Source organism: Orycteropus afer, unplaced genomic scaffold (assembly GCF_000298275.1).
Source record: "Orycteropus afer afer isolate SDZICR_OR568_19922 unplaced genomic scaffold, OryAfe1.0 scaffold00253, whole genome shotgun sequence".
NCBI lineage: Eukaryota > Metazoa > Chordata > Mammalia > Tubulidentata > Orycteropodidae > Orycteropus > Orycteropus afer.
The window spans coordinates 3,980,172-4,001,417 of NW_006921840.1; the positions used below are offsets into that span (position 1 = coordinate 3,980,172).

The window sequence follows — 21,246 nt, forward strand, 5'->3', positions numbered from 1 at the left end:
CTATAATTGCTAATGTCAGATGGGTCTTGGCTGAAAGCAAAGAATACCAGAAAGATGTTTACTTGTGTTTTTTGGACGATGCATATCTTTGACTGTGTGAATCATAACAAATTATGGATAACATTGAAAAGAATGAGAACTCCAGAACACTTATTTGTGCTCATGAGGAACCTGTACATAGACCAAGAGGCTGTCATTCCAACAGAACAAAGGGACAATGCATGGTTCAAAATCAGGAAGGGTGTGTGTCAGGGTTTTATCCTCTCACAATACTTATTCAATCTGTATGCTCTGCAAGGATTCCAAGAAGCTGAACTATATGCAGAAGAATGGGCAACGGGATTGGAGGAAGACTCATTAACAACCTGCAATATGCCTACCTTGCTTGCTGAATGTGCTTGAAGCACTTACTGATGAAGATCAAAGACCACAGGCTTTCAGTATGGATTACAACTCAACATAAAGAAGACAGAAATCCTCACAACTGGACCAATAATCAACATCATGATAAATGGAGAAAAGACTGACGTTGTCAAGGACTTCTTTTTACTTGGATCCACAAACAATGCCCATCGAAGCAGCAGTCAAGAAATTAGATGTGTACTGCACTGGGCAAATCTGCTGCAAAAGACCTCTTTCAAGTGCTGAAGAGCAAAGATGTCTCTTTGAAGATTAAGGTGCACCTAATCCAAGCCATGGTATTTTCAGTTGCCTCATATGCATGTGAGAGCTGGACAAAGAATAAGGAAGATTGAAGAGGAGTTGATGCTTTTGAGTTATGTTGCTGGTGAAGAATACTGAAAGTACCATGGACTGCCAGAAGAACGAACAAATCTGTCCTGGAAGAAGTGCAACCAGAATGCTCCTTGGAAGGCAAGAATGGTCAGACTTTGTCTCACCTACTTTGGTCATGTTGTCAGAACGCACCATTCTCTGGAGAAGGATATCATGCTTGGTAAAGTGACCAAATCAAAAACCAAACTCACTTCTGTCAAGTCGGATCTGACTCATAGTGACCCCTCCTTGGGTTTCTGAGTGTTGTTGTTGTTGTTGTTATGTGCCGTCTAGTCAGACCCAGCTCATAGCAACCCCTCCTTGGGTTTCCGAGGCAATGTCACTATGGAAGCAGATTGCCCAATCTTCCTTCTGAAGAGTGACTGATGGGTTTGAACCGCCATTCTTCTAGTTAGCAGTCAAATGCCTTAGGCACTACGCCACCAGAGCTCTCTGGTAAAGTGAAGGGTCAGTGAAAAAGGGGAAGACCCTCAACGAGATGGACTGACACAGTGGCGGTAATGACAGGCTCAGATATAGCACCGATTGAGGATGGCGCAGGACCAGGCAATGTTTCGTTCTGTTGTAAATACTGTTGCTATGAGTTGGAGCCAACTCGACAGCACTCAACAATAACAAGAAGTCCTTTAACAAAGTAGCTCTGGTGGTGCAGTGCATAAGGCACTTGACTGCTAACCAGAAGGCTGGTGGTTCAAACCCACCAGCAGCTTCATGGAAGGAAGATGGGGCAATCTGCTTCCATATAAAGATTTACCACCTCAGAAACCCAATGTGTGTTGCTATGAGTCAGAATCAACACAAGGGCAGTGAGTTTGGCTTCCTGAGTCCTTTAACAAGGGGGCAGTAGTGATCTGATGGTCGAATTCTATCTTGCACGTGGGAGGCCTGGCTTTGACTCTTTGCCAATACACCTCACGCACAGCCACCACCGTTCTGTCAGTGAAGGCTTGTGTGTGGCATGGTGAACAGGTTCCAGTGGAGCTTCTGGGCTAAGATGAGGAAGAAAAGCCTGGCAGTAAGCCAGTGAAAAACCTATGGATCACGGTAATCTGCCCTGCAACCAGTCATGTAGATGGCACAGGACTGGTTAGTGTCTGGGCTTTGCCATGACTTGAGGGGTGACTCAGCGGCAGCTACCAACAAATCCTTTAACACCCTTACCTGTTGATGAGCCCTGGTCAGTGCCTGGGTAGTTCACTGCCTACTAACCGAAAGGCCAGAGGTCTGAACCCACCCAGAGACACCTCAGGAGAAAGGCCTGGTGATCTGCTTTCAGAAAGTCTTGTCCTTGAAAACTCTGTGGAGCACAGTTCTGTTCTGAGAGAGGTCACTGTGAGTTGGCATCAACCTGAAGGCAGGTGGTTCGGTTTGCGTTTGTGCTGTGACTCCCTAACTTTATCTCCAACCCAGACGCTCTCCTTTGCTCCAGCTGCAGCTGCACACTTCAAACTGAATGTCTTAGAGGCTCCCAAACTCAACACGGCCCATAAGCTTATTCTCCCTCCACACTCCTCACACTCAGCTTGTCACTCTTCCCTACCACCCCCATACTCAGTCTCTGGGTCCTGTAGTGGCATTCCCTATATCTCTCACCCACCCGCTCTGACTCTATCCCACTGTCACAGCCATGGCTCCTCACTGTCTTTCACCTGGAATACTGGAACAGCATCCTGACTGGCTCCACACTTACCCCTTCCCAATTCACACAGCAGGGTGATTCTGAAGACACAGTTCTATGTCACTCACATGTCTTCATTGTTCCCTATTGTCTCAATTCCGTCTACCTCCTTTATCTTTGGAATTTATCCCCCAACCTTTACTGAACTCCTGCGTTTTCCTAATAATAGTATTACAGCCATAAAGACAAGGTCTTATTGTTTGGCATCCTTTCCATGCCTTGCAAATAATTAATGCTCAATAATTTAGTTATTTGTTGATGAATTCTAATAGGAATTTTTTCACTCACTTGATTTACACCTCTGGTAGTGGTTAATTTCCCAACAAAACAAGGCTAAATTCCCCAGTCAGCTTTTAGGATCCTCTATAACTTCACAGTACCCTACATTACATATTGCCCCATATTCTTCACCTGCTAGACACCAAGCTGTAAACTAATGAGAGTAAGAGCTATGTCTGTCATGCTCAACTCTGTATTACCAAGTGTCTGTTAAAGTGCCTAGCAAATGGTGGGTGGTCAGTGACTATTTCCTGTATGAATTAGTTAATAAATGGCAGGCAGTCATTTCTTGAGTGCCTAAAAAGGATAAGGTGCTCAATAGGAAGTTAGAAGATTACTTGATTGATACACTGGTTAAGTCTTTCAGGCTTTAGAAACTAAAGGGGACAAAACTGGGATGTCCATTTAGCAGGCTGTACCAATAAACATCTCCAAACCTTAATCTCCCAGCATCAAGCCAAAAGAATCCATTACAATACCACCTTGGGGTTAAAAGAAAATCCTTACAAGGTGACTATGAGTCTCTGGAAACTCTTGGAGTCATCTGAATTCACATTCAGGAGTGGTTTTAAGGACTTTAAAAGAGAAATAGAATCTCAGAAGTTGTTTGGGTAGCACTGATGTGAGGGACAGCCATACCAGCCAGTTCAGACTCATGGCAACCCCATGTTTTTCAGAATACAACTGTGCTCCACAGGGTTTTCAGTGACTGTTTTTTTCTCAAGTTGATCACCAGGCCTTTTTTCCAAGAAGCCTCTGGGTGGACTCGAACCACCAATGTTTTAGCTAGTAGCACCAGCCAGGTCTTAAGGAAAGGTGGACCAAATAGAGATTCTAAATGGAGCCAGGGTAAGTACAGCAAGTAACGGGGGACAAAAAAGGAATACATGCAGAAGTATTCCTGAGGTGGGCAGAACCATGGAGGATCAAGCAAAGGCAAAGGCAAGGGGAGAAGAGATGGGCCCTTGGGAAAGAAGGTACTACTGTGCTGGGCTTCTCCAGGCAACCAGAGCTGGCAGCACCAAGAGCCTTCCCCTGGAGTGTCAACGAGTCACATGAAACTCAACCAGTGATACACTTGTACTGCAAGGAGCTCCTGAAGGGACACCGTCTCCCCTGAGGGAATGGTCAGTGTGGAAGGAGATGCAAGCTGAACTGGGGAAGAGTTGTAGAGTGGGAGGAGACAAAACACAAACAACCTTTTCCCTTTGGTGATAATGGCAAAGGGGCCAAAAAATGAGAAGCCACCCAGAACTGGAATAGGATGCAGTAACACACATCCACTTCATTCCACATTCCCACCCTATGACTTGGCTCCAAGTTGTTACATCACCCAGGATAAGAAGGAAGGAGGTTTTAACATGTTATTACTCAGCAGACTGTCTCTGCTCAATTAGTGCTAAGCCAAGGCTGCTGCTAATAAAACATCCTGGGGCGTGCATACTCAGACTCTGACGGGGAGTTCATGCCACAGTGCCAGCACGTATCTGAGCTCAGCATCTTGAACATTCCCACGTGAGATGAACAGAGGTCTTGACATGAGTGAAGGGAATGCACAGCACCAGACTCAGATTCTGAATTAACTTCACATTGTTAAGAAATGAGGAGCAGTTCAGATGGATACAGCACGGTGCTAATAATGCCCAACTCGCAGGTTCAATCCCCGGGTAGGCCATTTTGTCTTTCAAATAGTCAACAATTACTTTAAAACAAATGAGTAGGTAAGGGGCAGGGAAACTGCCCCCTTAATGGCAATGGATCAACCAAAACAGGAATAATGAGAATGTTCATGCATTTTGAAGAATGTAATTAATGTCACTGAACAATCTGTGTAGAAACTGTTGAATGGGAACCTTATCTGCCATGAAACTTTCACCAAAAACACTATAAAATGTTATTAAAGAGAGAAATGAGGAGAGAAAGACTGAACAGAAGAGGGACAGATGATACCAAAGTGCAAAAGATACAGAGAATCAGAAGTTCCAGCTGGCAGCATTCGGGCACTCATGGTGCCTGGCTGGGAGCCAGGAGGGTTTCACTTCCTGGCTCCTCCCCCTCTATCTCAATTTCTGTGACTCGTGCCATCAGTGATAACATCCTTGCTGTATACTCTAGGAAGAGTCAAATGTGACCTCTCTGGCCAAGCTCCAACTGGATCACTCCTTGATACACAGCTGCCTTTCTCATTCTAGTTTTTTAGTTCCTCACTGTTCCATGATTGAGAGGTGTTTGGGTGATCATCTTATCTGTCTACATTAATAATTTTGATTATGCATTAATCTCTCTTAAATTTACTTTGCATGCCTCCTTTGCCATGAGACAAGAAGAACTGGATGGTGTCTGGCTACCATAACTGAACATTTTGGGCAACAATTCCACAGAAGAATACTGATCAAAAGAGGGGAAATGCAGAACAGGATTTCAAATTTTCAGGGACTCTAGACTTTCTGGAGCCATGGGAAGTGGATGAGCCCCAGAAACTACTACCCTGAGATAATCTTTAAACCTTAAACCAAAATATCACCTGAAGTCTTCTTAAAACCAAATAATAATTAAGCTGTTGCTGGGGATTTTTGTTGTCTTTTTTTTATTTTTATTGTGGTAATATATAGGAGCTTTGGTGGTGTAGTGCCTAAGGCATTTGACTGCTAACCAGAAGGCTGGTGGTTCAAACCCACCAGCCATTCCTTGGAAAGGAAGGTTGGGCAATCTACTTCCATAGTGATACTGCCTTGGAAACCCAAGGAGGGGTCGCTATAAATCAGATCTGACTCAATGGCAGTGGGTTTTTGGAATACATATATGTAACACAAAATTTTACATTTTAACCATTTTTTTTAATTTACCACTTGAACCATTTTTAAGTGTACAATTCCGAACATTCATGACACTTACCACATTTGCAACCATTACCGCTATCCGTTTCCAAAAGTTTTTCATCACCCCAAACAGAAACTCAGTACCCCTTAAGCAATCCTTTCCATTCCTCCCACCTCTCAGCCTCTGGTAACTATAATAAGCTTTTGTCTCCATGCATTTGATGGTGGTTTTTTTATGCACATTATGTTGCACATCTCAGTTTCTAAACTGAATTTGGGCCTGCATGAAGCATGTGGCTTAATAAAGTTCCTGGAGGGAATCGTAACCACGAGACACTGTGGTCATGCCAAACCAAAAAAACACAAGAACTGCTGCCATCCAGTCAGTTCTGACTTGTGGCAACCCGTGTGTGTCAGAGTAGAACTGTGCTCCGGAGGGTTTTCAGTGGCTGATTTTTCCAGAAGCAAATCACCAGGCCTTTCTTTTGAGGCATCACTGTAGAGTCAAACATTCAGCCTTTCGCCTAGCAATCAAGCATTTAACTGACAGTGCCACCCAGGGACTCCCCAGACTTAATCCTGCCCTTCTGCCTGCCATGTTTCTAGCTGAAAATAATGGATCTTGGGAGTCTGATTTTCAAAGTAGCACATTATTCCAGCACGCCTCCCATCTTTTCCAAAGGCAACTATTAGGAACCGTTTATAGGAGTTCCCACAGGTAACTGCCAAATGTTTTATGTGCAAAAAGCATCACACTGCACGCTGCACAGCCCAGAGGAAACTAGAGTTGCTGAGATAATAATGAAGGGAAACAAATGAGCCCATGGATATGTGGGAGACAACCCCTTCAGGTGGGAGAAACCCTCTAGAATTCACCGAAAAGCAAAAAGAAGTCATTCATTCACATGCCCTGGGTACGATTTCAGGGACCCCCACACACACCACCCTTCAGGCTACAGCTGAATGGAATTCAGTAGAATAACCAGTGCTTCAAAGAGGCTGTGCCCTTCAAAGCTGATGATGTTCCTGATTGTCCACTGATGGGAGAAATATGGGATCAGTGGGTCATTTTCTGGCACATTACATTATCTTTTATTCATTATACTATACGTGTAATATATTAACCCCCTGAAGTAGCTCCTGAGAGAGGGAATCTCAGAGAATATAAATCCTACATTAACTCTAGAACCAGCTGCCGTCAAGTCAATTCTGACCCCTGGCGACCCCATGCGTGCCAGGGTAGAATTGCGCTCCACAGGGCTTTTAATGGCTGTAATCTTGCACAAACCGATCATTAGGCCTTTCCTCTGCAGTGCCACTGGGTGGACTCGATCCTTCAACCTGTCTGCAGCTGATCCGATTAACCATCTGCACCACCCATGGATTCCTGGGAGCTCTGGTGGCATAGTGCCTAAGGCATTTCATTGCTAACCAGAAGGCTGGCTCCAGGTGACCCTCACCCTAACACTGGAGGATCTAGTCTGAGGCCAAGATAAAACAGCTCGAAAAGTCTCTGCTCCAAAATAAACCACCTGGGTGAGATGGGCCAGAGAACTAGGCTTTGAATGTCACAGCCCAATCCTGACCTTTCTCTGCTCGCTGTGGTTTCTCCCTCATGACCTCTTTCTCCCTCTCTGTCTGCCACCCAAAGCCGAGCCAGGTGCTGCTGACATTCGTGGAAGACGAGGGAATCTCCAGGTGGGGTTCAAGGCCTGAGGTACCAGCTCCTCACAAACACAGCTGTGACTCACTGAGTTCTGAACAGGTTTAAAGCACTTGTGCCCCTCTCTTCCTTTGATCCTAGGCCCTCTCTCGGCCTGGGCCACCCTACTTCCACTCCCCTGCCCCCTGCCTCCGTGTGTGTCCTCAGGAAGCCCTAGTGTGATTTCTTGGACTGACTTCCTGGTACTAAGTGAAACTTCAGGGCCACATCCTCCCAACTTGGCTGAGGACCACGTACTCTGATCTGCCTAAAGCACAGGTCCTCTTCGAGCATCCCAACTTTCCTATGCTTTTTCCCTCTGGGTTCAGGTCATTCTAGTGTTTCTGTCCTGGGGTCTTGAATGTTGTGTCCATACACTGCAACCACCCTCTCACTCTCTCTTTCATGTCAAGTCCCCTCCTCCCCTCAGGCCAGCCAGACCCTCCTTCAGCCCCACTGAGGGGTAGTTGTTGTTAGGTGTCGCTGAGCCAATTTTCGAGGCATAGTGACCCCATATGACAGAACAGAACTGCTCCAGAGGGTGTCCTAGGCTGTGACCTTTACGGAAGCAGACTGCCAGGTCTTTCTCTTGTGGAGCTGCTGAGTGGGTTCAAACCACCAACCTTTTGGTTAGCAGCCCAGTGCTTAACCATTGTACCACCTAGGCTACTTGACAGTATCCTGTTCAGAACCACACAATGAGCCAGAGCCAGTGTCCTCCAAGCAGACCACAGGGCTAGCATCTGTCCTAGTTGGTTCAGAGAAGGTAACAGGCTGACAGAGAAAGCAGATACTGGAATCAGAGTTGGTCTTGGCCTGGCTTTGTTGTTGTTGTTGTTATGTGCTGTGGAGTTTTAGACCTTGCTAAACCTCACTGTTGTTAACACTGAGGAAGCTGGGAAGGCAGTCCTGAGATTGTCCAGCCTGGCCCAGTTTCTCCAGTTACTTCTTTGAGCTCTCTCCAGAGCGACTGTTTCTGAGCCATTGACTCAGCAGCCCTCAGTCACTGGGCAGTTTTGCTTTGTTAGAAAATGCCTGATTTAAGAGCACATGTGCTCATTCGGACCCATAACTGAGCCCCCAGCCCATCCCGCTGTGATGCAAACATGTTGCCACCAGCTTAAAAAAGAAAGCAGCACTGAGTTGACTCTGATTCGTGGATGCCCGATATGTGTCGGGGTAGAACTGTGCTCTACAGGGTTTTCATTGGCTGGATTTTTGCAAGCAGATTGCCAGGCCTTTCTTCTGAGGTGCCTCAGGTAGACTCGAACCTCCAACATTTTGGCCAGCAGCAGAGTGCATTAACCATTTGTATCACCTGGGGACTTCTGCCCACCTGACCAGCATGACTTGCCATGAAATCCCTGAACCACAATCTGGAGAATATGTAGAGGGAAATGGCAAAGAGCTGCTTTGCAGACCTAAACCTTCCCCATGGACCCTGCTTTAGGCACTATGCTACCAGAGCTCCTAACGGTAGCTAAATCCCTGCTAAGGCATTTGACTGCTAATCAGAAGGCTAGCAGTTCAAACCCACCAGCCACTCCTCAGAAGGAAAACTGGGCAATCTACTTCCCTAGAGATGCTGCCACAGAAATCCAAAGAGGGGTCACTATGAGTCCAATCAACTTGACAGCAGTGAGTCTGGGTTTTTGGTTTTGTTGCATGACCCTGGACAGGGTTTATCTTACCTCTGTGTCTCATTTTGCTTAGCTGGAAAATGGGATGATAATAGTGTCTACTTCACAGGGTTGCTATGACAAATAAATAAGTGGATACATGTGAAGTGCCTAAAAGAGTGCCTGCCACATATGAAGCGCTACAAGGATGCTGGTGCTGGTGACAAGGAAGATGACAACAATTACAAAGGCAGGATAAAAAGTATCCCAAGCTGTTTAAACACATGCTCCATCCTGGTGACACCAAGCTCAATGATAATAGTACTTACTGACCATGGCCATTGTCCCATTTAACCCTCACAACTCAATGCTCTTAACCTCTACTGAAAATTGCATCCGAATTTTCAGGTGGAAACAGAAATATGGGTTTTGTCACTCACTGTATATTTCAAAGGGAGTCCCAAACAGTTAACATGCTCGGCTCCAAAAAGGTTGGAGGTTCAAGTCCACCTAGAGACACCTTGAAGAAAGGCCTGGAGATTTACAAAAAACCAGCTGCTGAAAACCCTGTGGAGCACAGTTGTACTCTGACACCCACAGGCTGGCTATGAGTTGGAATCGACTAAACGACACCTCAGCCCAATTAATAAAGAATGTTTGCCTCAAGCATAACCTACCCACTGCCATCAATTCGATTCCAACTCACAGCAACCCCCACTGGGTTTCCAAGGCTATAAATCTTGATGGAAGTAAGCCTCATCTTCCTCCTGTGGAGCAGCTGGTGGGTTTGAATCACTGAGCCTCTGATTAGCAGCCAAATGCCTTAGCCACTAGGCCACCAAAGCGCCTTGACTCCAGCATAGAGCTCTTATAATTACCTGTATGAGTTTAAGCTGACAACAGCTAATCTCAAGCACAGGTGAGAACCTTAAGGGGCAGAAAGCCTAAATGAATGGTGATGAAACAATATGGGTAGAGACAGTGAGAGTGGTTATAAAACATGAAGCATGTAACCAGTGTTAATGAACTGTCCATGTAGAGATTATGAATTGAGGTATGTTTGGTTGTACTTATTGCCACCAAAAATAAATGCAATGTATTTTTTCAGAACCCTGTGAAGCCCATTCTACTCTGACACAGATGGGGTCACCATGAGTCAGCGCTGACTCAACAGTAACTAGTGTGGATCATGGGTCATAGGCATTATCTTTTGCGGGACAGAAGGAAGGAGCCTGGGTTGCTCTTTGTTCATTTTTGCTAAAGCAAGATGGCAGGGCTGGCTCTTACCTGCGCGGTGAAGAAGGCAGGGGTGAGGGATCCTGAGGGCAGGGCAGGGCTGTTGAGGGCGATGGAACCAATGTCGGTGCCCGACAGCACCAGTGGGGGTGCACAGATTTCCAAGCCTTTGGGTTTTTTGGCCTTTGGGGGAAGAGATGGAGACTTGGTCTTGGAGCCCGATGACAGGTTCAAGGGCTCCAGGGAATCCGAGTCATGGCAGGCGGCCTCCAGGAAGAAGCTTCTGTGTTCAGAAGGGAGGGGCGAGTTTGGGGACAGGGACGGGGACCGAGATGAGGAGGGCGAGGTGGAGGAAATGCTGGCAGCATTTGGCAGCATTAGGGAGGAGATCTTGGCGGAGACGGACGAGGCCAGGTAGGCAGATGCAGCTGCAGCCTCAGACGTGGAGGGCAGAGACACCACGGGCCTGGTGACATGCTTGCTGGTTTTATTGGTCACAAATCTGATGACAGTCCTGACCTCTTCCACAGGAGGGCTGTCTTCGGGCTGTTCCTCCAGCTTCTCTGTCTTGATTGCCTTGAAAGTATCTGGAGGGTTCTGCAGAGAGTTGATGGTGAAAGACGAGTACAGGCCTGAGTGGATGTATTCGTTGCGGCTTGTGCTTTTGAAGGCTGACAGGCTGTGTTTGTGTGCCTCGCGGCCCTCAGGGACCTTACAGTCTCTGTCCTGCAGCAAAAGGCTCTCCCGGCTGATCTCCACCGCGTGCGGATCCATCTTCAGTATCTCCGGGAAAGAGACAAACTTGTACACAAACTTCTGCCCAATCACCTTCTTGATGATGTTCTGTGAATACAAAAGTGGACAATTACAGTATTAGTACACCACAGACACAGAGGAATACAGTCATTATAGTGGTGAGTTCTGGCAGCCCACGCACCAAAATATTCCTGATATCCGCATCTTTGTTAAAGTGTCGTGGAAAAAGGAACGAGACACAGAAGAACTAGGTTTGCGTTTTGATTCTGCCCATTACTAGTGGTGTGATCTTGGGCAGAATGACTGCCATTTTTACTTTTCTTATCTGTAAATAGGAGCTCTGGTGGTGTAGTGCCTAAAGTATTTCACTGCTAACCAGAAGGCTAGTGGTTCTAACCCACCAGCCACTCCTTGGAAGGAAGATTGGGCAATCTATTTCTGTAGAGATGTTGTAGTTATGTGCCGTCGAGTCAGACCCGACTCATAGCAACCCCTCCTTGGGTTTCCGAGGCAGTATCACTACGGAGGTAGATTTCTAATCTTCCTTCAGAGGAGTGAGACGCTGCCTTGGAAATCCAAGGAGGGGTTGCTATGAGTCGGATTCAACTCGATGGCAGTGAGTTTGGTTTTTGGTTTTATCTGTAAAGGGAGTTCCTGAGTGGTGCAAGCAGGTAACATGCTTGGCTACTAACAGAAAAGTCGGAGGTTTGAGTTGATCCAGAGGTACACTGGAAGAAAGGCCTGACAACCTATTTCCAAAAGATTCCAACCTTGAAAACTCGGTGGAGCACATCTCTACTCTGACACACATGGGGTCGCCATGAACCAGAATGGACTCAATGATAGTTGTGTTTTTACTGGTAAAATAAGGACTATTATACCTAGACATATACTAAAAGTTGCCATTTATTAAGCACTTAATATGTGGTAGCATAGTGCCTAAGGCACTTGACTGCTAACCAGAAGGCTGGCGGTTCAAACCCACCAGCCACTCCTTAGAAGGAAGGTTGAGCAATCTACTTCCGTAGTGATACTGCCTCGGCAACCCAAGGAGGGGTCGCTATGAGTTGGGTCCGACTCGACAGCACATAACAACAACAACAACAACAACAACATGTGGTTAAGGAGCTCTGGTGGTGTAGTGGGTAAGATACTTGGCTGCTAAACCAGAAGGTTGGCAGTTCAAACCCATCAGCTGCTCCATGGGAAGAAGAGGGGGCAATCTACTTCTGAAAAGATTTACAGCCTTGGAAACCCAGTGTGGGTCGCTATGAGTTGGAATCAACTCGATGGCAGTGGGTTTTTTTTTTTTTTTTTAAATATGGTTGGCATTATTCCTACATTGTCTCATATAAAACCAAAACCAAACTCACTGCCGTCGAGTCAATTCGACTCATAGCAACCCCTCCTCCGTTTTCCGAGGCAGTATCTCTATGGAAGCAGATTGCCCAATCTTCCTTCTGAGGAGTGGCTGGTGGGTTTGAACCGCCAGCCTTCTGGTTAGCAGTCAAGTGCCTTAGGCACTACATCACTAGAGCTCTTATCTCATAAAACCTGTACTAAATCTGTAATCCTAAAAGGACGATCCTAGTCTGCCCAGTTTAAGAATTAGGAAAATATGCTGGGAACGGTTCAACAACACACACAGCTGTACGTAGGTAAGTGTTAGAGGCAGCATTTCCTTAAGCATAACACAGTATATTCTCTCACCAACCCCTGGGAGTTGTGAGAATTCAGAGAAATAATAATGTGAAAATATTCTGTAAGCTGGAAAGCATTATAGAAATGTAAGTCATTATCACCACAGCATTTGCTGATATCATGTAACCGTTTCTTTGTTTTAATTTTCGGCCAAGAAAGTCACTGGAGGAAAAGTAACTTGTCTGCTCGGATCTTGACAGCATTGATATGGGATTCTAAGTTGCTGGTATCCACTTCTGGCTCTTAAGTTTATGGCTCCCGCCCTCAAACGTTACGATGTAAATGAAAAATAATAATCAATGCTAACGCTTCCACACCACACCCCTTCGGGAGAACAGACTTTAACTTAAAGGCTGTACTGTTCTCGAAGTTTATAAAATTGATATGTTAGCAAATATCTACCAAATGCTTGCTGTGGGCCTCACTATGCTTGACTCAGATCCCAGGAGCTGAAGGGAGACATCAATGGTTCCCCTGAAGAACAAAGAACTAGCGCCATCCCGTGGGAAAAGGCCCTAGAATGTTTGCTTATAAACACTTTCCCTGAAAACCTGGTTATGAATCAGGGCTAAAAAAAAATAGAATTCATTTGGAGGGGAAGAGTTTTAGAAACAGCAGTGATTGAGCACTTCTTTTGTGCGGGTGTTTTACGCAAGACGTCCTTATCAACTCTCTTGTAGGGTGGAAGCAAGCATCCTTAAAACAAGCCCAAGCTTAGAAAGAGGGGGTCATTTGCCCAAGAACCAGACATCTACCCGTTGGTTCTAAAGACTAAGCTTTCCAAATTTCCATGTGGATTTGGGGAGTGAATCAAAGAACCCCAAGTAGAAACAAAATTTAATCAAATGTTGATCTGCCTTTTGTGATCACAGTTTGGGTCATAAATATATCACGTTTTTGCCAACCCCGTTACATTACAAACCAGTTGCTGTTGAGTCGATTCCCTGACTCGTGGCAATCCCACATGTGTCTAAGCGGAACTGCGCTCCACAGGGATTTTTGTGGCTGAGTTTTCAAAAGTAAATCACCAGGCCTTTTTGCCAAGGCCACTGTGGATGGACTCGAATCTCCCACCGTTTGGTCAGCAGACAAGCGTGTGAACTGTTGGCACCACCCAGGGGCCCCCTTGTTCCATCACAGCATTCCAGTTTGCCTTTCCTCCCTCACATAAATCATCATATCCCAGGAGAGAATTTATCTTGTGGTTGGGAGAGAAAGGCATATTGGCCATGTCACTGAGATTTAAGAAGGAATTCCTCAGGGTGGCCATCTAAGGCAGGGACACACAAGGAAAGAGGAAAAAGAAACAGTGTGGTCAAAATCATTTCTTCTGACTGGTCTTTATAAACTAATCACAAAAAAAAACTTTAATATTTTTGTGGCTATTCGGAATATAATGTATAAGCAGGGATTACATTCATGAAAGAACCAAGAAAGAATCTGGAGCTGTGACAAAAATGGTAAAAAAAAAAAAAAAAATGCCTCCTCTCCTCAAAAAACGGTTGATAACTGAAAGGCAATCTCAGCTAGAGGGCTGGGCCTTTAGAGCATGCAACTCACACACCCATCAACTAGTAACTCAACAAACAAAAAGTGGTCTATCCATACATAATACTACACAATGCTATTCAGCTGTAAAAAGAAATGAAGTACTGAAACATGCTACCACATGGATGAACCCTGAAAACATGATGCTGAGTGAAAGAAGCCAGACACAAAAGGCCACATATTGTAGGACTGCATTTAGATGAAATGTCCAAAACAGCCAAAGGTATAGAAACAGGAGACAGATTAGTCATATCCTAGGGTTCAGGGGGCAGATGGGAGCTTTAGAGGCAGGAGAAAGAGCTGAAAGGTATGGGGTTTCTTTTCAGGGTAATAAAAATATTCTAAAATTTATTGTAGTGATTTATACTCCAAGCCACTGAACTGTACACTTTAAATGGCTAACCTGTGTGTTACATGAATTATATCTCAATAAACCTGTTAAAAAGCATGAACAATCTTAAATATTTTACATGTTTAACAGGAAGACAATGGGAATTTTCCAGAATGCAAATGCCATGACGTGTTAAACCCTCCTCTGAGTACAATGAGAAAGACAACAAGGACACTGAGTTCTTGTGGGGTAAGAAGGGCCCTTCTCTTCACCGGGATGCCAAGAGAGCTTCTAGGGTTACACAAGGTCAGGTGGAAGGGACACGGTTTAGAAAGCCCACCCAAAGGAGGAAGCAATTGTTTTAGGAAGAACCAGGGCAGGTATTGTCTCTCTAGAGACCAACTGGAAAGATGGATTAGATCTGGCAACCAAGACAAGAGGAGTCCTGATGATGATTAAGTGCTAGGCTGCTAACCAAAAGGTCAGTGGCTCAAATCCACTCAGCCGCCCCACAGAAGAGAGACCTGACACTCAGCTTCGATCATAGCCAAGAAAACTCTGTGGGGTGGGTCTACTCTGTCACAAGGGGTCACTATGACTTGGAATCAAGTCAACGGCATACACCGCCACCACCAAGACAATCTGAAACCTCTGCAGGGGTTGGAGATGGAGTTAAGCAAGAAGAGGGTAAGGTGTGATGGGGAAGCAGCTCAGAGTGACGCAGCCCTGTATGGGTGGGTGCCCAACTCCACACAAGGTATCTGCTCACAGGAGGGGAGCTGGTTAGGAGAACCTCCCCACCCCCTCCAGGATGCCCACAGCTGCACAAACAGGCAGTTAGGTGGTGTGCACTTCTTAGCTTCTAGGACACAGCTGAGGAGCATACTGACGGCAGGTATGTTTGAAGATCTCTTTGTGGTTTCTGAAGGAAGTTTCCTTCCAAGAGTTTGTGGGGGGTCTATAAGAAAACTGACCGTGTAAGGGAACAGTAATAGGTATTATTTGCTGTGCACATATTATCTGTTAGGCTCTGCACTGTGAACTTGACAACCACCAACTCACTGATTCTCTAGGAGGGTGAACTATTATTGTCCCCATTTCAGGGATGAGCAAACTGAGGCTCAGAGAGCATAAGTTATCCAGGGTCATAAGCTAGTACTAAGAAGAGCTGGATGTACCTCCCCTAGGCAGTCTGACTCCAGAGCTCTTGGCTACCCTGCGGTAGGTAGGTACAGGAACTTGGACTAACTTGGACAGCCCAGAACATGGGAGAACTTAGGCAGGGCTTTTATTATGATAAGCAATGAGGATGCTTAGAAAAAGTCTGGTTTTCACCCCTTGATTCCCAGACACACAAGTATTTGTTGCTTATAGTTGCCTGGTAACCTGACAAATGCTTGTCTGTGTCCAGTTGAGCTAAGTGACTCTCCAGAGTGGTTTTAGAGACAGTTGCACACATCTGCTTCCCTTTACATACAGTAGACCAGCCTCTTCATTCGTGATTTCCCATTAAATGCACATTTACAACAAAGGGCTGACTTCGTCTCCCAGCATTCCACAGGAGTTTACAGGGAGCAAGGATAGAACTGACTTCTGTGATGGGCAGGACGAGTAACACCCATGTAAACACATACCAAGTGGCAGGTCCAGAAGAAAGTGGAATAGCAGTTACCAAAATTTACCGTGCCGTCGCCACAGCCACGGCAGTGTTTTCAGAGTGCAGGAGGAGCCTAACAGACCAGCACCCTTTGGGGGTAGGACTATATGGAGGCACGTTGAAGGGTCCCTTCCCAATTCAGCAGCCACCACTAGCCACTGAGGGGATTCCATAGGAGTGTCTGTAAGTTATCTCAGGTTATGAGAGCATATGGCAGGTTATAGGCTTGCCTGCAAAAATCGGCGTGTGCATGGGTGTACTTCAGTATACACACAGAGTCAGTTGTGCCTTGCAGGTACTTTTGAAGAAGAAAGAGCCATGTGCAAATAATCCCAAATAGTGGATAAATTAGAAATATCTCTATTAAGTATATGATTTAAAAAAATTAAATAAGGGGCTAAGTAACAGAGAAATGTTTGTTGAATTGAACTCACCTTCTTAATGATGATATTATTAGGATGATATTAAGTTCATGAAACGCTTGTTGAATGTTCCGTAGGGAGAAATGTCCCAGGCATGAAGCCAGAGGTTTAAGCCCAGTAACAGATGGAGACTACCTGTGGCCGGACCCCAGGTCAGTGAGAGCTCTAGTGTATATAGCCCAGTGCAGACCTGCATGTAGGAACTGAGGTGCTTTTTGCTGGCATGATTTAACTGAAATAAGTCTCCAAGGCACTGGGGCTATATGCAAACCCCTCACACCTCCTGGGAGCATTTAATAAACTGTCATTTCATGTATCCAGTCAGCCATTTGCTCAGCAAATCTTTGCTGCATGTGCCCACTCTGGTCTGGCATGCAATTTTGATCCATCTGCCTTTCATGTTCTCAGATGTGTTACCCAACCTCCTATTTCGTCAACTCCCCAGGGGCTGCTCCTGGTCCCAGGAGGAGTCAGACCTGCAGTGAGTGCTCCATAGTGATGGCTTTGGCTCCTTTGAGTTTCTACCATGTGGAGGCTCCCAGAAACTACAGGACCCCAGCCCTCTGTTTTTGCAACTTCTCTCCTTATTCTCAAAACTGAAAATGTCACAACTCACAGCACCCTTGTAGGGGATAGGACAATGCAAATAAGTACGTGGAACCCTAACAAGGGAAGTGGTCAGATTTACTATCCTTCTCGGCTTAAAAGAAGCCATTCCAGAGGCAGATGGGGGACCTCACAGCTACCAAGAAAGAAGAGCTAGGAGGGGAGTGCGTCCTTTGGACCCAGGATCCCGGAGCTGAGAACTTCCTACACTGAGGAGACAGAGAGAGGGAGCTGTAACATGGAAGACAGGGAGAGATGGCAGCCTGAGATGGCAGGAACCAGGAGACTGGTATGGTGGGCTTCCCAGCCCAGTGAGCAAGAAAGCTGAGTGCCTACAGGCAGGAGGCTTGCTGGTGGAATAGGGTGCCTCTAAGTGATTACTGGCAGAGCTAAAAAAGTTCTGTAACACTTGCCCGAGCAAGACAGAGGTCAGATCCAGGGGCCGAGGGCCAGAGAAAGACCTGTCTGTGGGCATGGCTGAGAAAAGGCTATCCTCACTGAAGAACTGTATCATGAGCATTCCTAACCTGAAATGTAACCTGTCGCTCCTGAACAAACTTCATTATTGTGAGTATGGTCTGTGAGTTGTGTGTGGCCAGTATAACAAATTATTGAACCCAGCAGAGATGTAGAGTGTCGTGGGAGGGATGGTTGGTGTCAGAATTGGTAAAAAGGCTGGAGGGTGGAGGTGTGTCTGACTTCTGCCTAACAGGAATCAGCTTTGGGCTACTGATCTTGATCCTCTTCTCTGGCTTGTGAAGTTAGAGGAGGTCACATGCCTCTGCCCTCTGGCCATTTTACACAAGGGCTGTTAAAAGCAGAGCACAAATGCTAGTTCCATCGCTTACTAACCATATACCTCAGTTCCCTCTTCTGTAAAATGGGGACAGATGGCAATGAATGATATTCCATATAAGCTTATAGCCAAATGCCGACACATCCACATATGACAGCACACGGTACCTGCTAGCTATATTGTCATCATCATTTTAATACTCCCCTTGAACTTAGTCAAAAAGAACATTTCAAGATCCATCTTGAAGTACAATGCTGTCAGTGATAGGATAATATCCAAATGCCTATAAGGAAGACCAGTTAATACGACTGTTACTCAAATTTATGCACCAACCACTAAAGCCAAAGATGAAGAAACTGAAGAGTTTTACCAACTTCTGGAGTCTGAAATTGATGAAGCATGCCATCAAGATGTATTGATAATTGCCAGTGATTGGAATGTGAAAATTGGAAATAAAGAAGAAGCATTAGCAGTTGGAAAATACAGCCTTGGTGACAGAAACGACGCTGGAGATTACATATAGAATTTTGCAAGACCAATGACTTCTTCATTACAAATACCTTTACTCGACAACATAAACAGCGACTATCCACATGGAGCTTGCCAGATGGAATACCCAGGAATCAAATCAACTACATCTATGAAACGAGTCGATGGAGAAGCTCAATGTCATCAGTCAGAACAAGGCCAGGGGCTGACAGTGGAACAAATTATCAACAAGTCCAGCAAGTTCAACCTGACGGTGAAGAAAATTAAACAAGTCCAGGGGAGCCAAAATACAACCTTGATTACATCTCACCTGAATTTAGAGAAGTCTCAAGAAGAGATTTGACACACCAATGACCAAAGAGCAGACGAGTTGTGGATTGACATCAAGGATCTCATACATAAATAAAGCCAAAGGTCATTAAAAAGACGAGGAAGGAAGAAAAAAACAAAATGGATGTTAAAAGAGACTCTGAAACTTGGTCTTGAATGTGGAGTAGCTAAAGTGAATGGAAAAAATGATGAAGGAAAAGAGCTGAACTGAGGATTTCAACAGGTAGCTTGAGAAGACAAAGTAAAGTATTACAATGAAATGTTCAAAGACCTGGAGTTAGAAAACCAAAAAGGAAGAAGATTCTCAGCATTTCTCAAGCTGAAAAAAACAGAAGAAAAAATTCAAACCTCGAGTGCCAATATTGAAGGATTCTATGGGCAAAATATCAATGATGCAAGAAGCTTCAAAGGAAGATGGAAGGAATGCACAGGGTCACTGAACCAAAAAGAATTGGTCAATGTTTAGCCATTTCAGGAGGCAGCCTATGATCGAGAACCAATGATACTGAAGAAAGAAGTCCAAGCTGCACGGGAAGCACTAGAAAAAAACAGGGCCACAGGAATTGATGGAATACCAATTGAGATGTTCGAACAAATGGATGCAACACTGAAGTGCTCACTCATCTAAGCCAAGAAATTTGGAAAACAAGTACCTGGCCAACTGACTAGAAAAAAATCCATTATTTGTGCCCATCCCAAACAAAGATGATCCAACAGAATGTAGGAACTATTAAACAGTATCATTGATATCACATGCAAGCAAAATTTTGCTGAAAATAATTCAGAAACAGTTGCAGCAGTACATAGAGAACTTCCAGAAATTCAAGCTGGATTCAGAATAGGACATGGAATGAAGAAAATCACTGCTAATTTTAGATGGATCTTGGCTGAAAGCAAAAAATACCAGAAAGATGTTTATCTATGTTTCATTGACTATGCAAAGGCATTTCACTGGGTGAATCACAACAAATTATGGATAACATTGGGAAGAATGGCAATTCCACAACACTTAATTGTGCTCATGAAGAACCTATACATAGACAAAGAAGCAGTTGTTCAAACTGAACAAGGAGATACTCCATAGTTTCAAATCAGGAAAAGTATATGTCAGGGCTCTATCTTTTCACCATAATTATTCAATCTGTATGCTGAGCAAGGATTCCAAGAAGCTGGACTATATGAAGAAGAATGTGGCAACAGGATTGGAGGAAGACTCATTAACAACCTGCAATATGCAGACCTTGCTTGCTGAAAATGAAAAGGACTCGAAGCACTTACTGATAAGTATCAAAGACTATAACTTTCAGTGTGGATTATAATTCAACAAACAGAAGACAAAAATCCTCACAACTGGAACAATAATCAACATCATGATAAATGGAGGAGATACTGACATTGACATTTTACTTGGATCCACAATCAATGCCCCTCGAAGCAACAGTCAAGAAATCAAACAGCAGAGTTCCGGCAAGATGGCGGACTAGGCAGAAAGACCACACAGACCCTCTTCAACAAAGAAAAGGGAAACCAATTAACACAGACACAGAAGATAATCTTGGACCCCTGAGCCTTGAAGGGAAGGATATAGAAGTGGACTAAACCCCAACTAGCAGAAGAATTTGCGTGAAAATACCAAAAAAGCAGACATACGGAGCTGTGGTCTGGCAGTGATACTGATGGCACAGATAGCTTGGAGATTCCCGAGTGCTGGTAGGACTTAAGAATTAATCTAAAAATCAGCCCTGCTAGCCAGGGACTGCATGGAGGACTGCTCCGGTGGCTGGGGAATAAATGGAGAAGGTGAAGAGAAAGGCGGGCTGAGCTGTGGAATTTTGCCGGTTTGGAGGATGCCACCATTTTGAAGGTCTAAAATCGGCTTGACTATTTTGGATATTTAAAGAGACAGCACAGTGCTCTTGCAGTTTTGCGGGGCTTAAAAACACGTTCTGCTTTCCAGCAACCCCAAGGGCCCTCCGGACCTGCAGGACTGAAAAGGTATGACATTCCTCTTGTTACTCTTATACCCCACACCTGCTTGGTGAACAGAGGTGCAGACACCCCCTACTCCCACCTACCTTCTGGGCCCACAGGAATTCCAACACAGTCTGTGTGCTCAGACAGAGCCTAGGTGCCCTGTCCTGTCCTCCACCGGTATTTTTTTTTTTCTCTCTTTTTTTTTGTTTTTTTCTTTTGCACTTTCTTTTTTCTGGTGATTAGTTTGTTCGTATTTGTCTGTTTTAAAACAACTATTATTAATAATATTTTTGTCCTTTTTACTACTATTCTTAATCTTCCTTTCCCAGGTCTTAGTTTTCAGCATTTTTTCTTTTCCCTGTTCCTGCTTGAAATTTTTTTTTTTTTAATTGAAGGGTTTTTTTTTCCCCCTTTTTTCTCGTAGTTAACCCCGTTCCTTCTTTTTCTTTTTGCATTTTTCCCATTTTCTTTTCCTTCATTATTCTCATTCTCTACTTTTTTTCTCTTA

The 21,246-nt window shown here is 44.9% G+C and overlaps 1 protein-coding gene across 1 annotated transcript in view; it reads right to left on the reverse strand.

The window, feature by feature from the left end:
* Nucleotides 1-21,246, reverse strand: part of ELK3 (ETS transcription factor ELK3) — a gene marked incomplete at its 5' end in the record, with an annotated part of 59,651 nt that overhangs the window by 13,954 nt on the left and 24,451 nt on the right. The window contains one exon of the mRNA XM_007949770.1: nucleotides 10,180-10,971. Within this exon, the coding sequence (XP_007947961.1) occupies nucleotides 10,180-10,971 (792 nt within the window). The remainder of the gene's footprint in view (nucleotides 1-10,179; nucleotides 10,972-21,246) is intronic.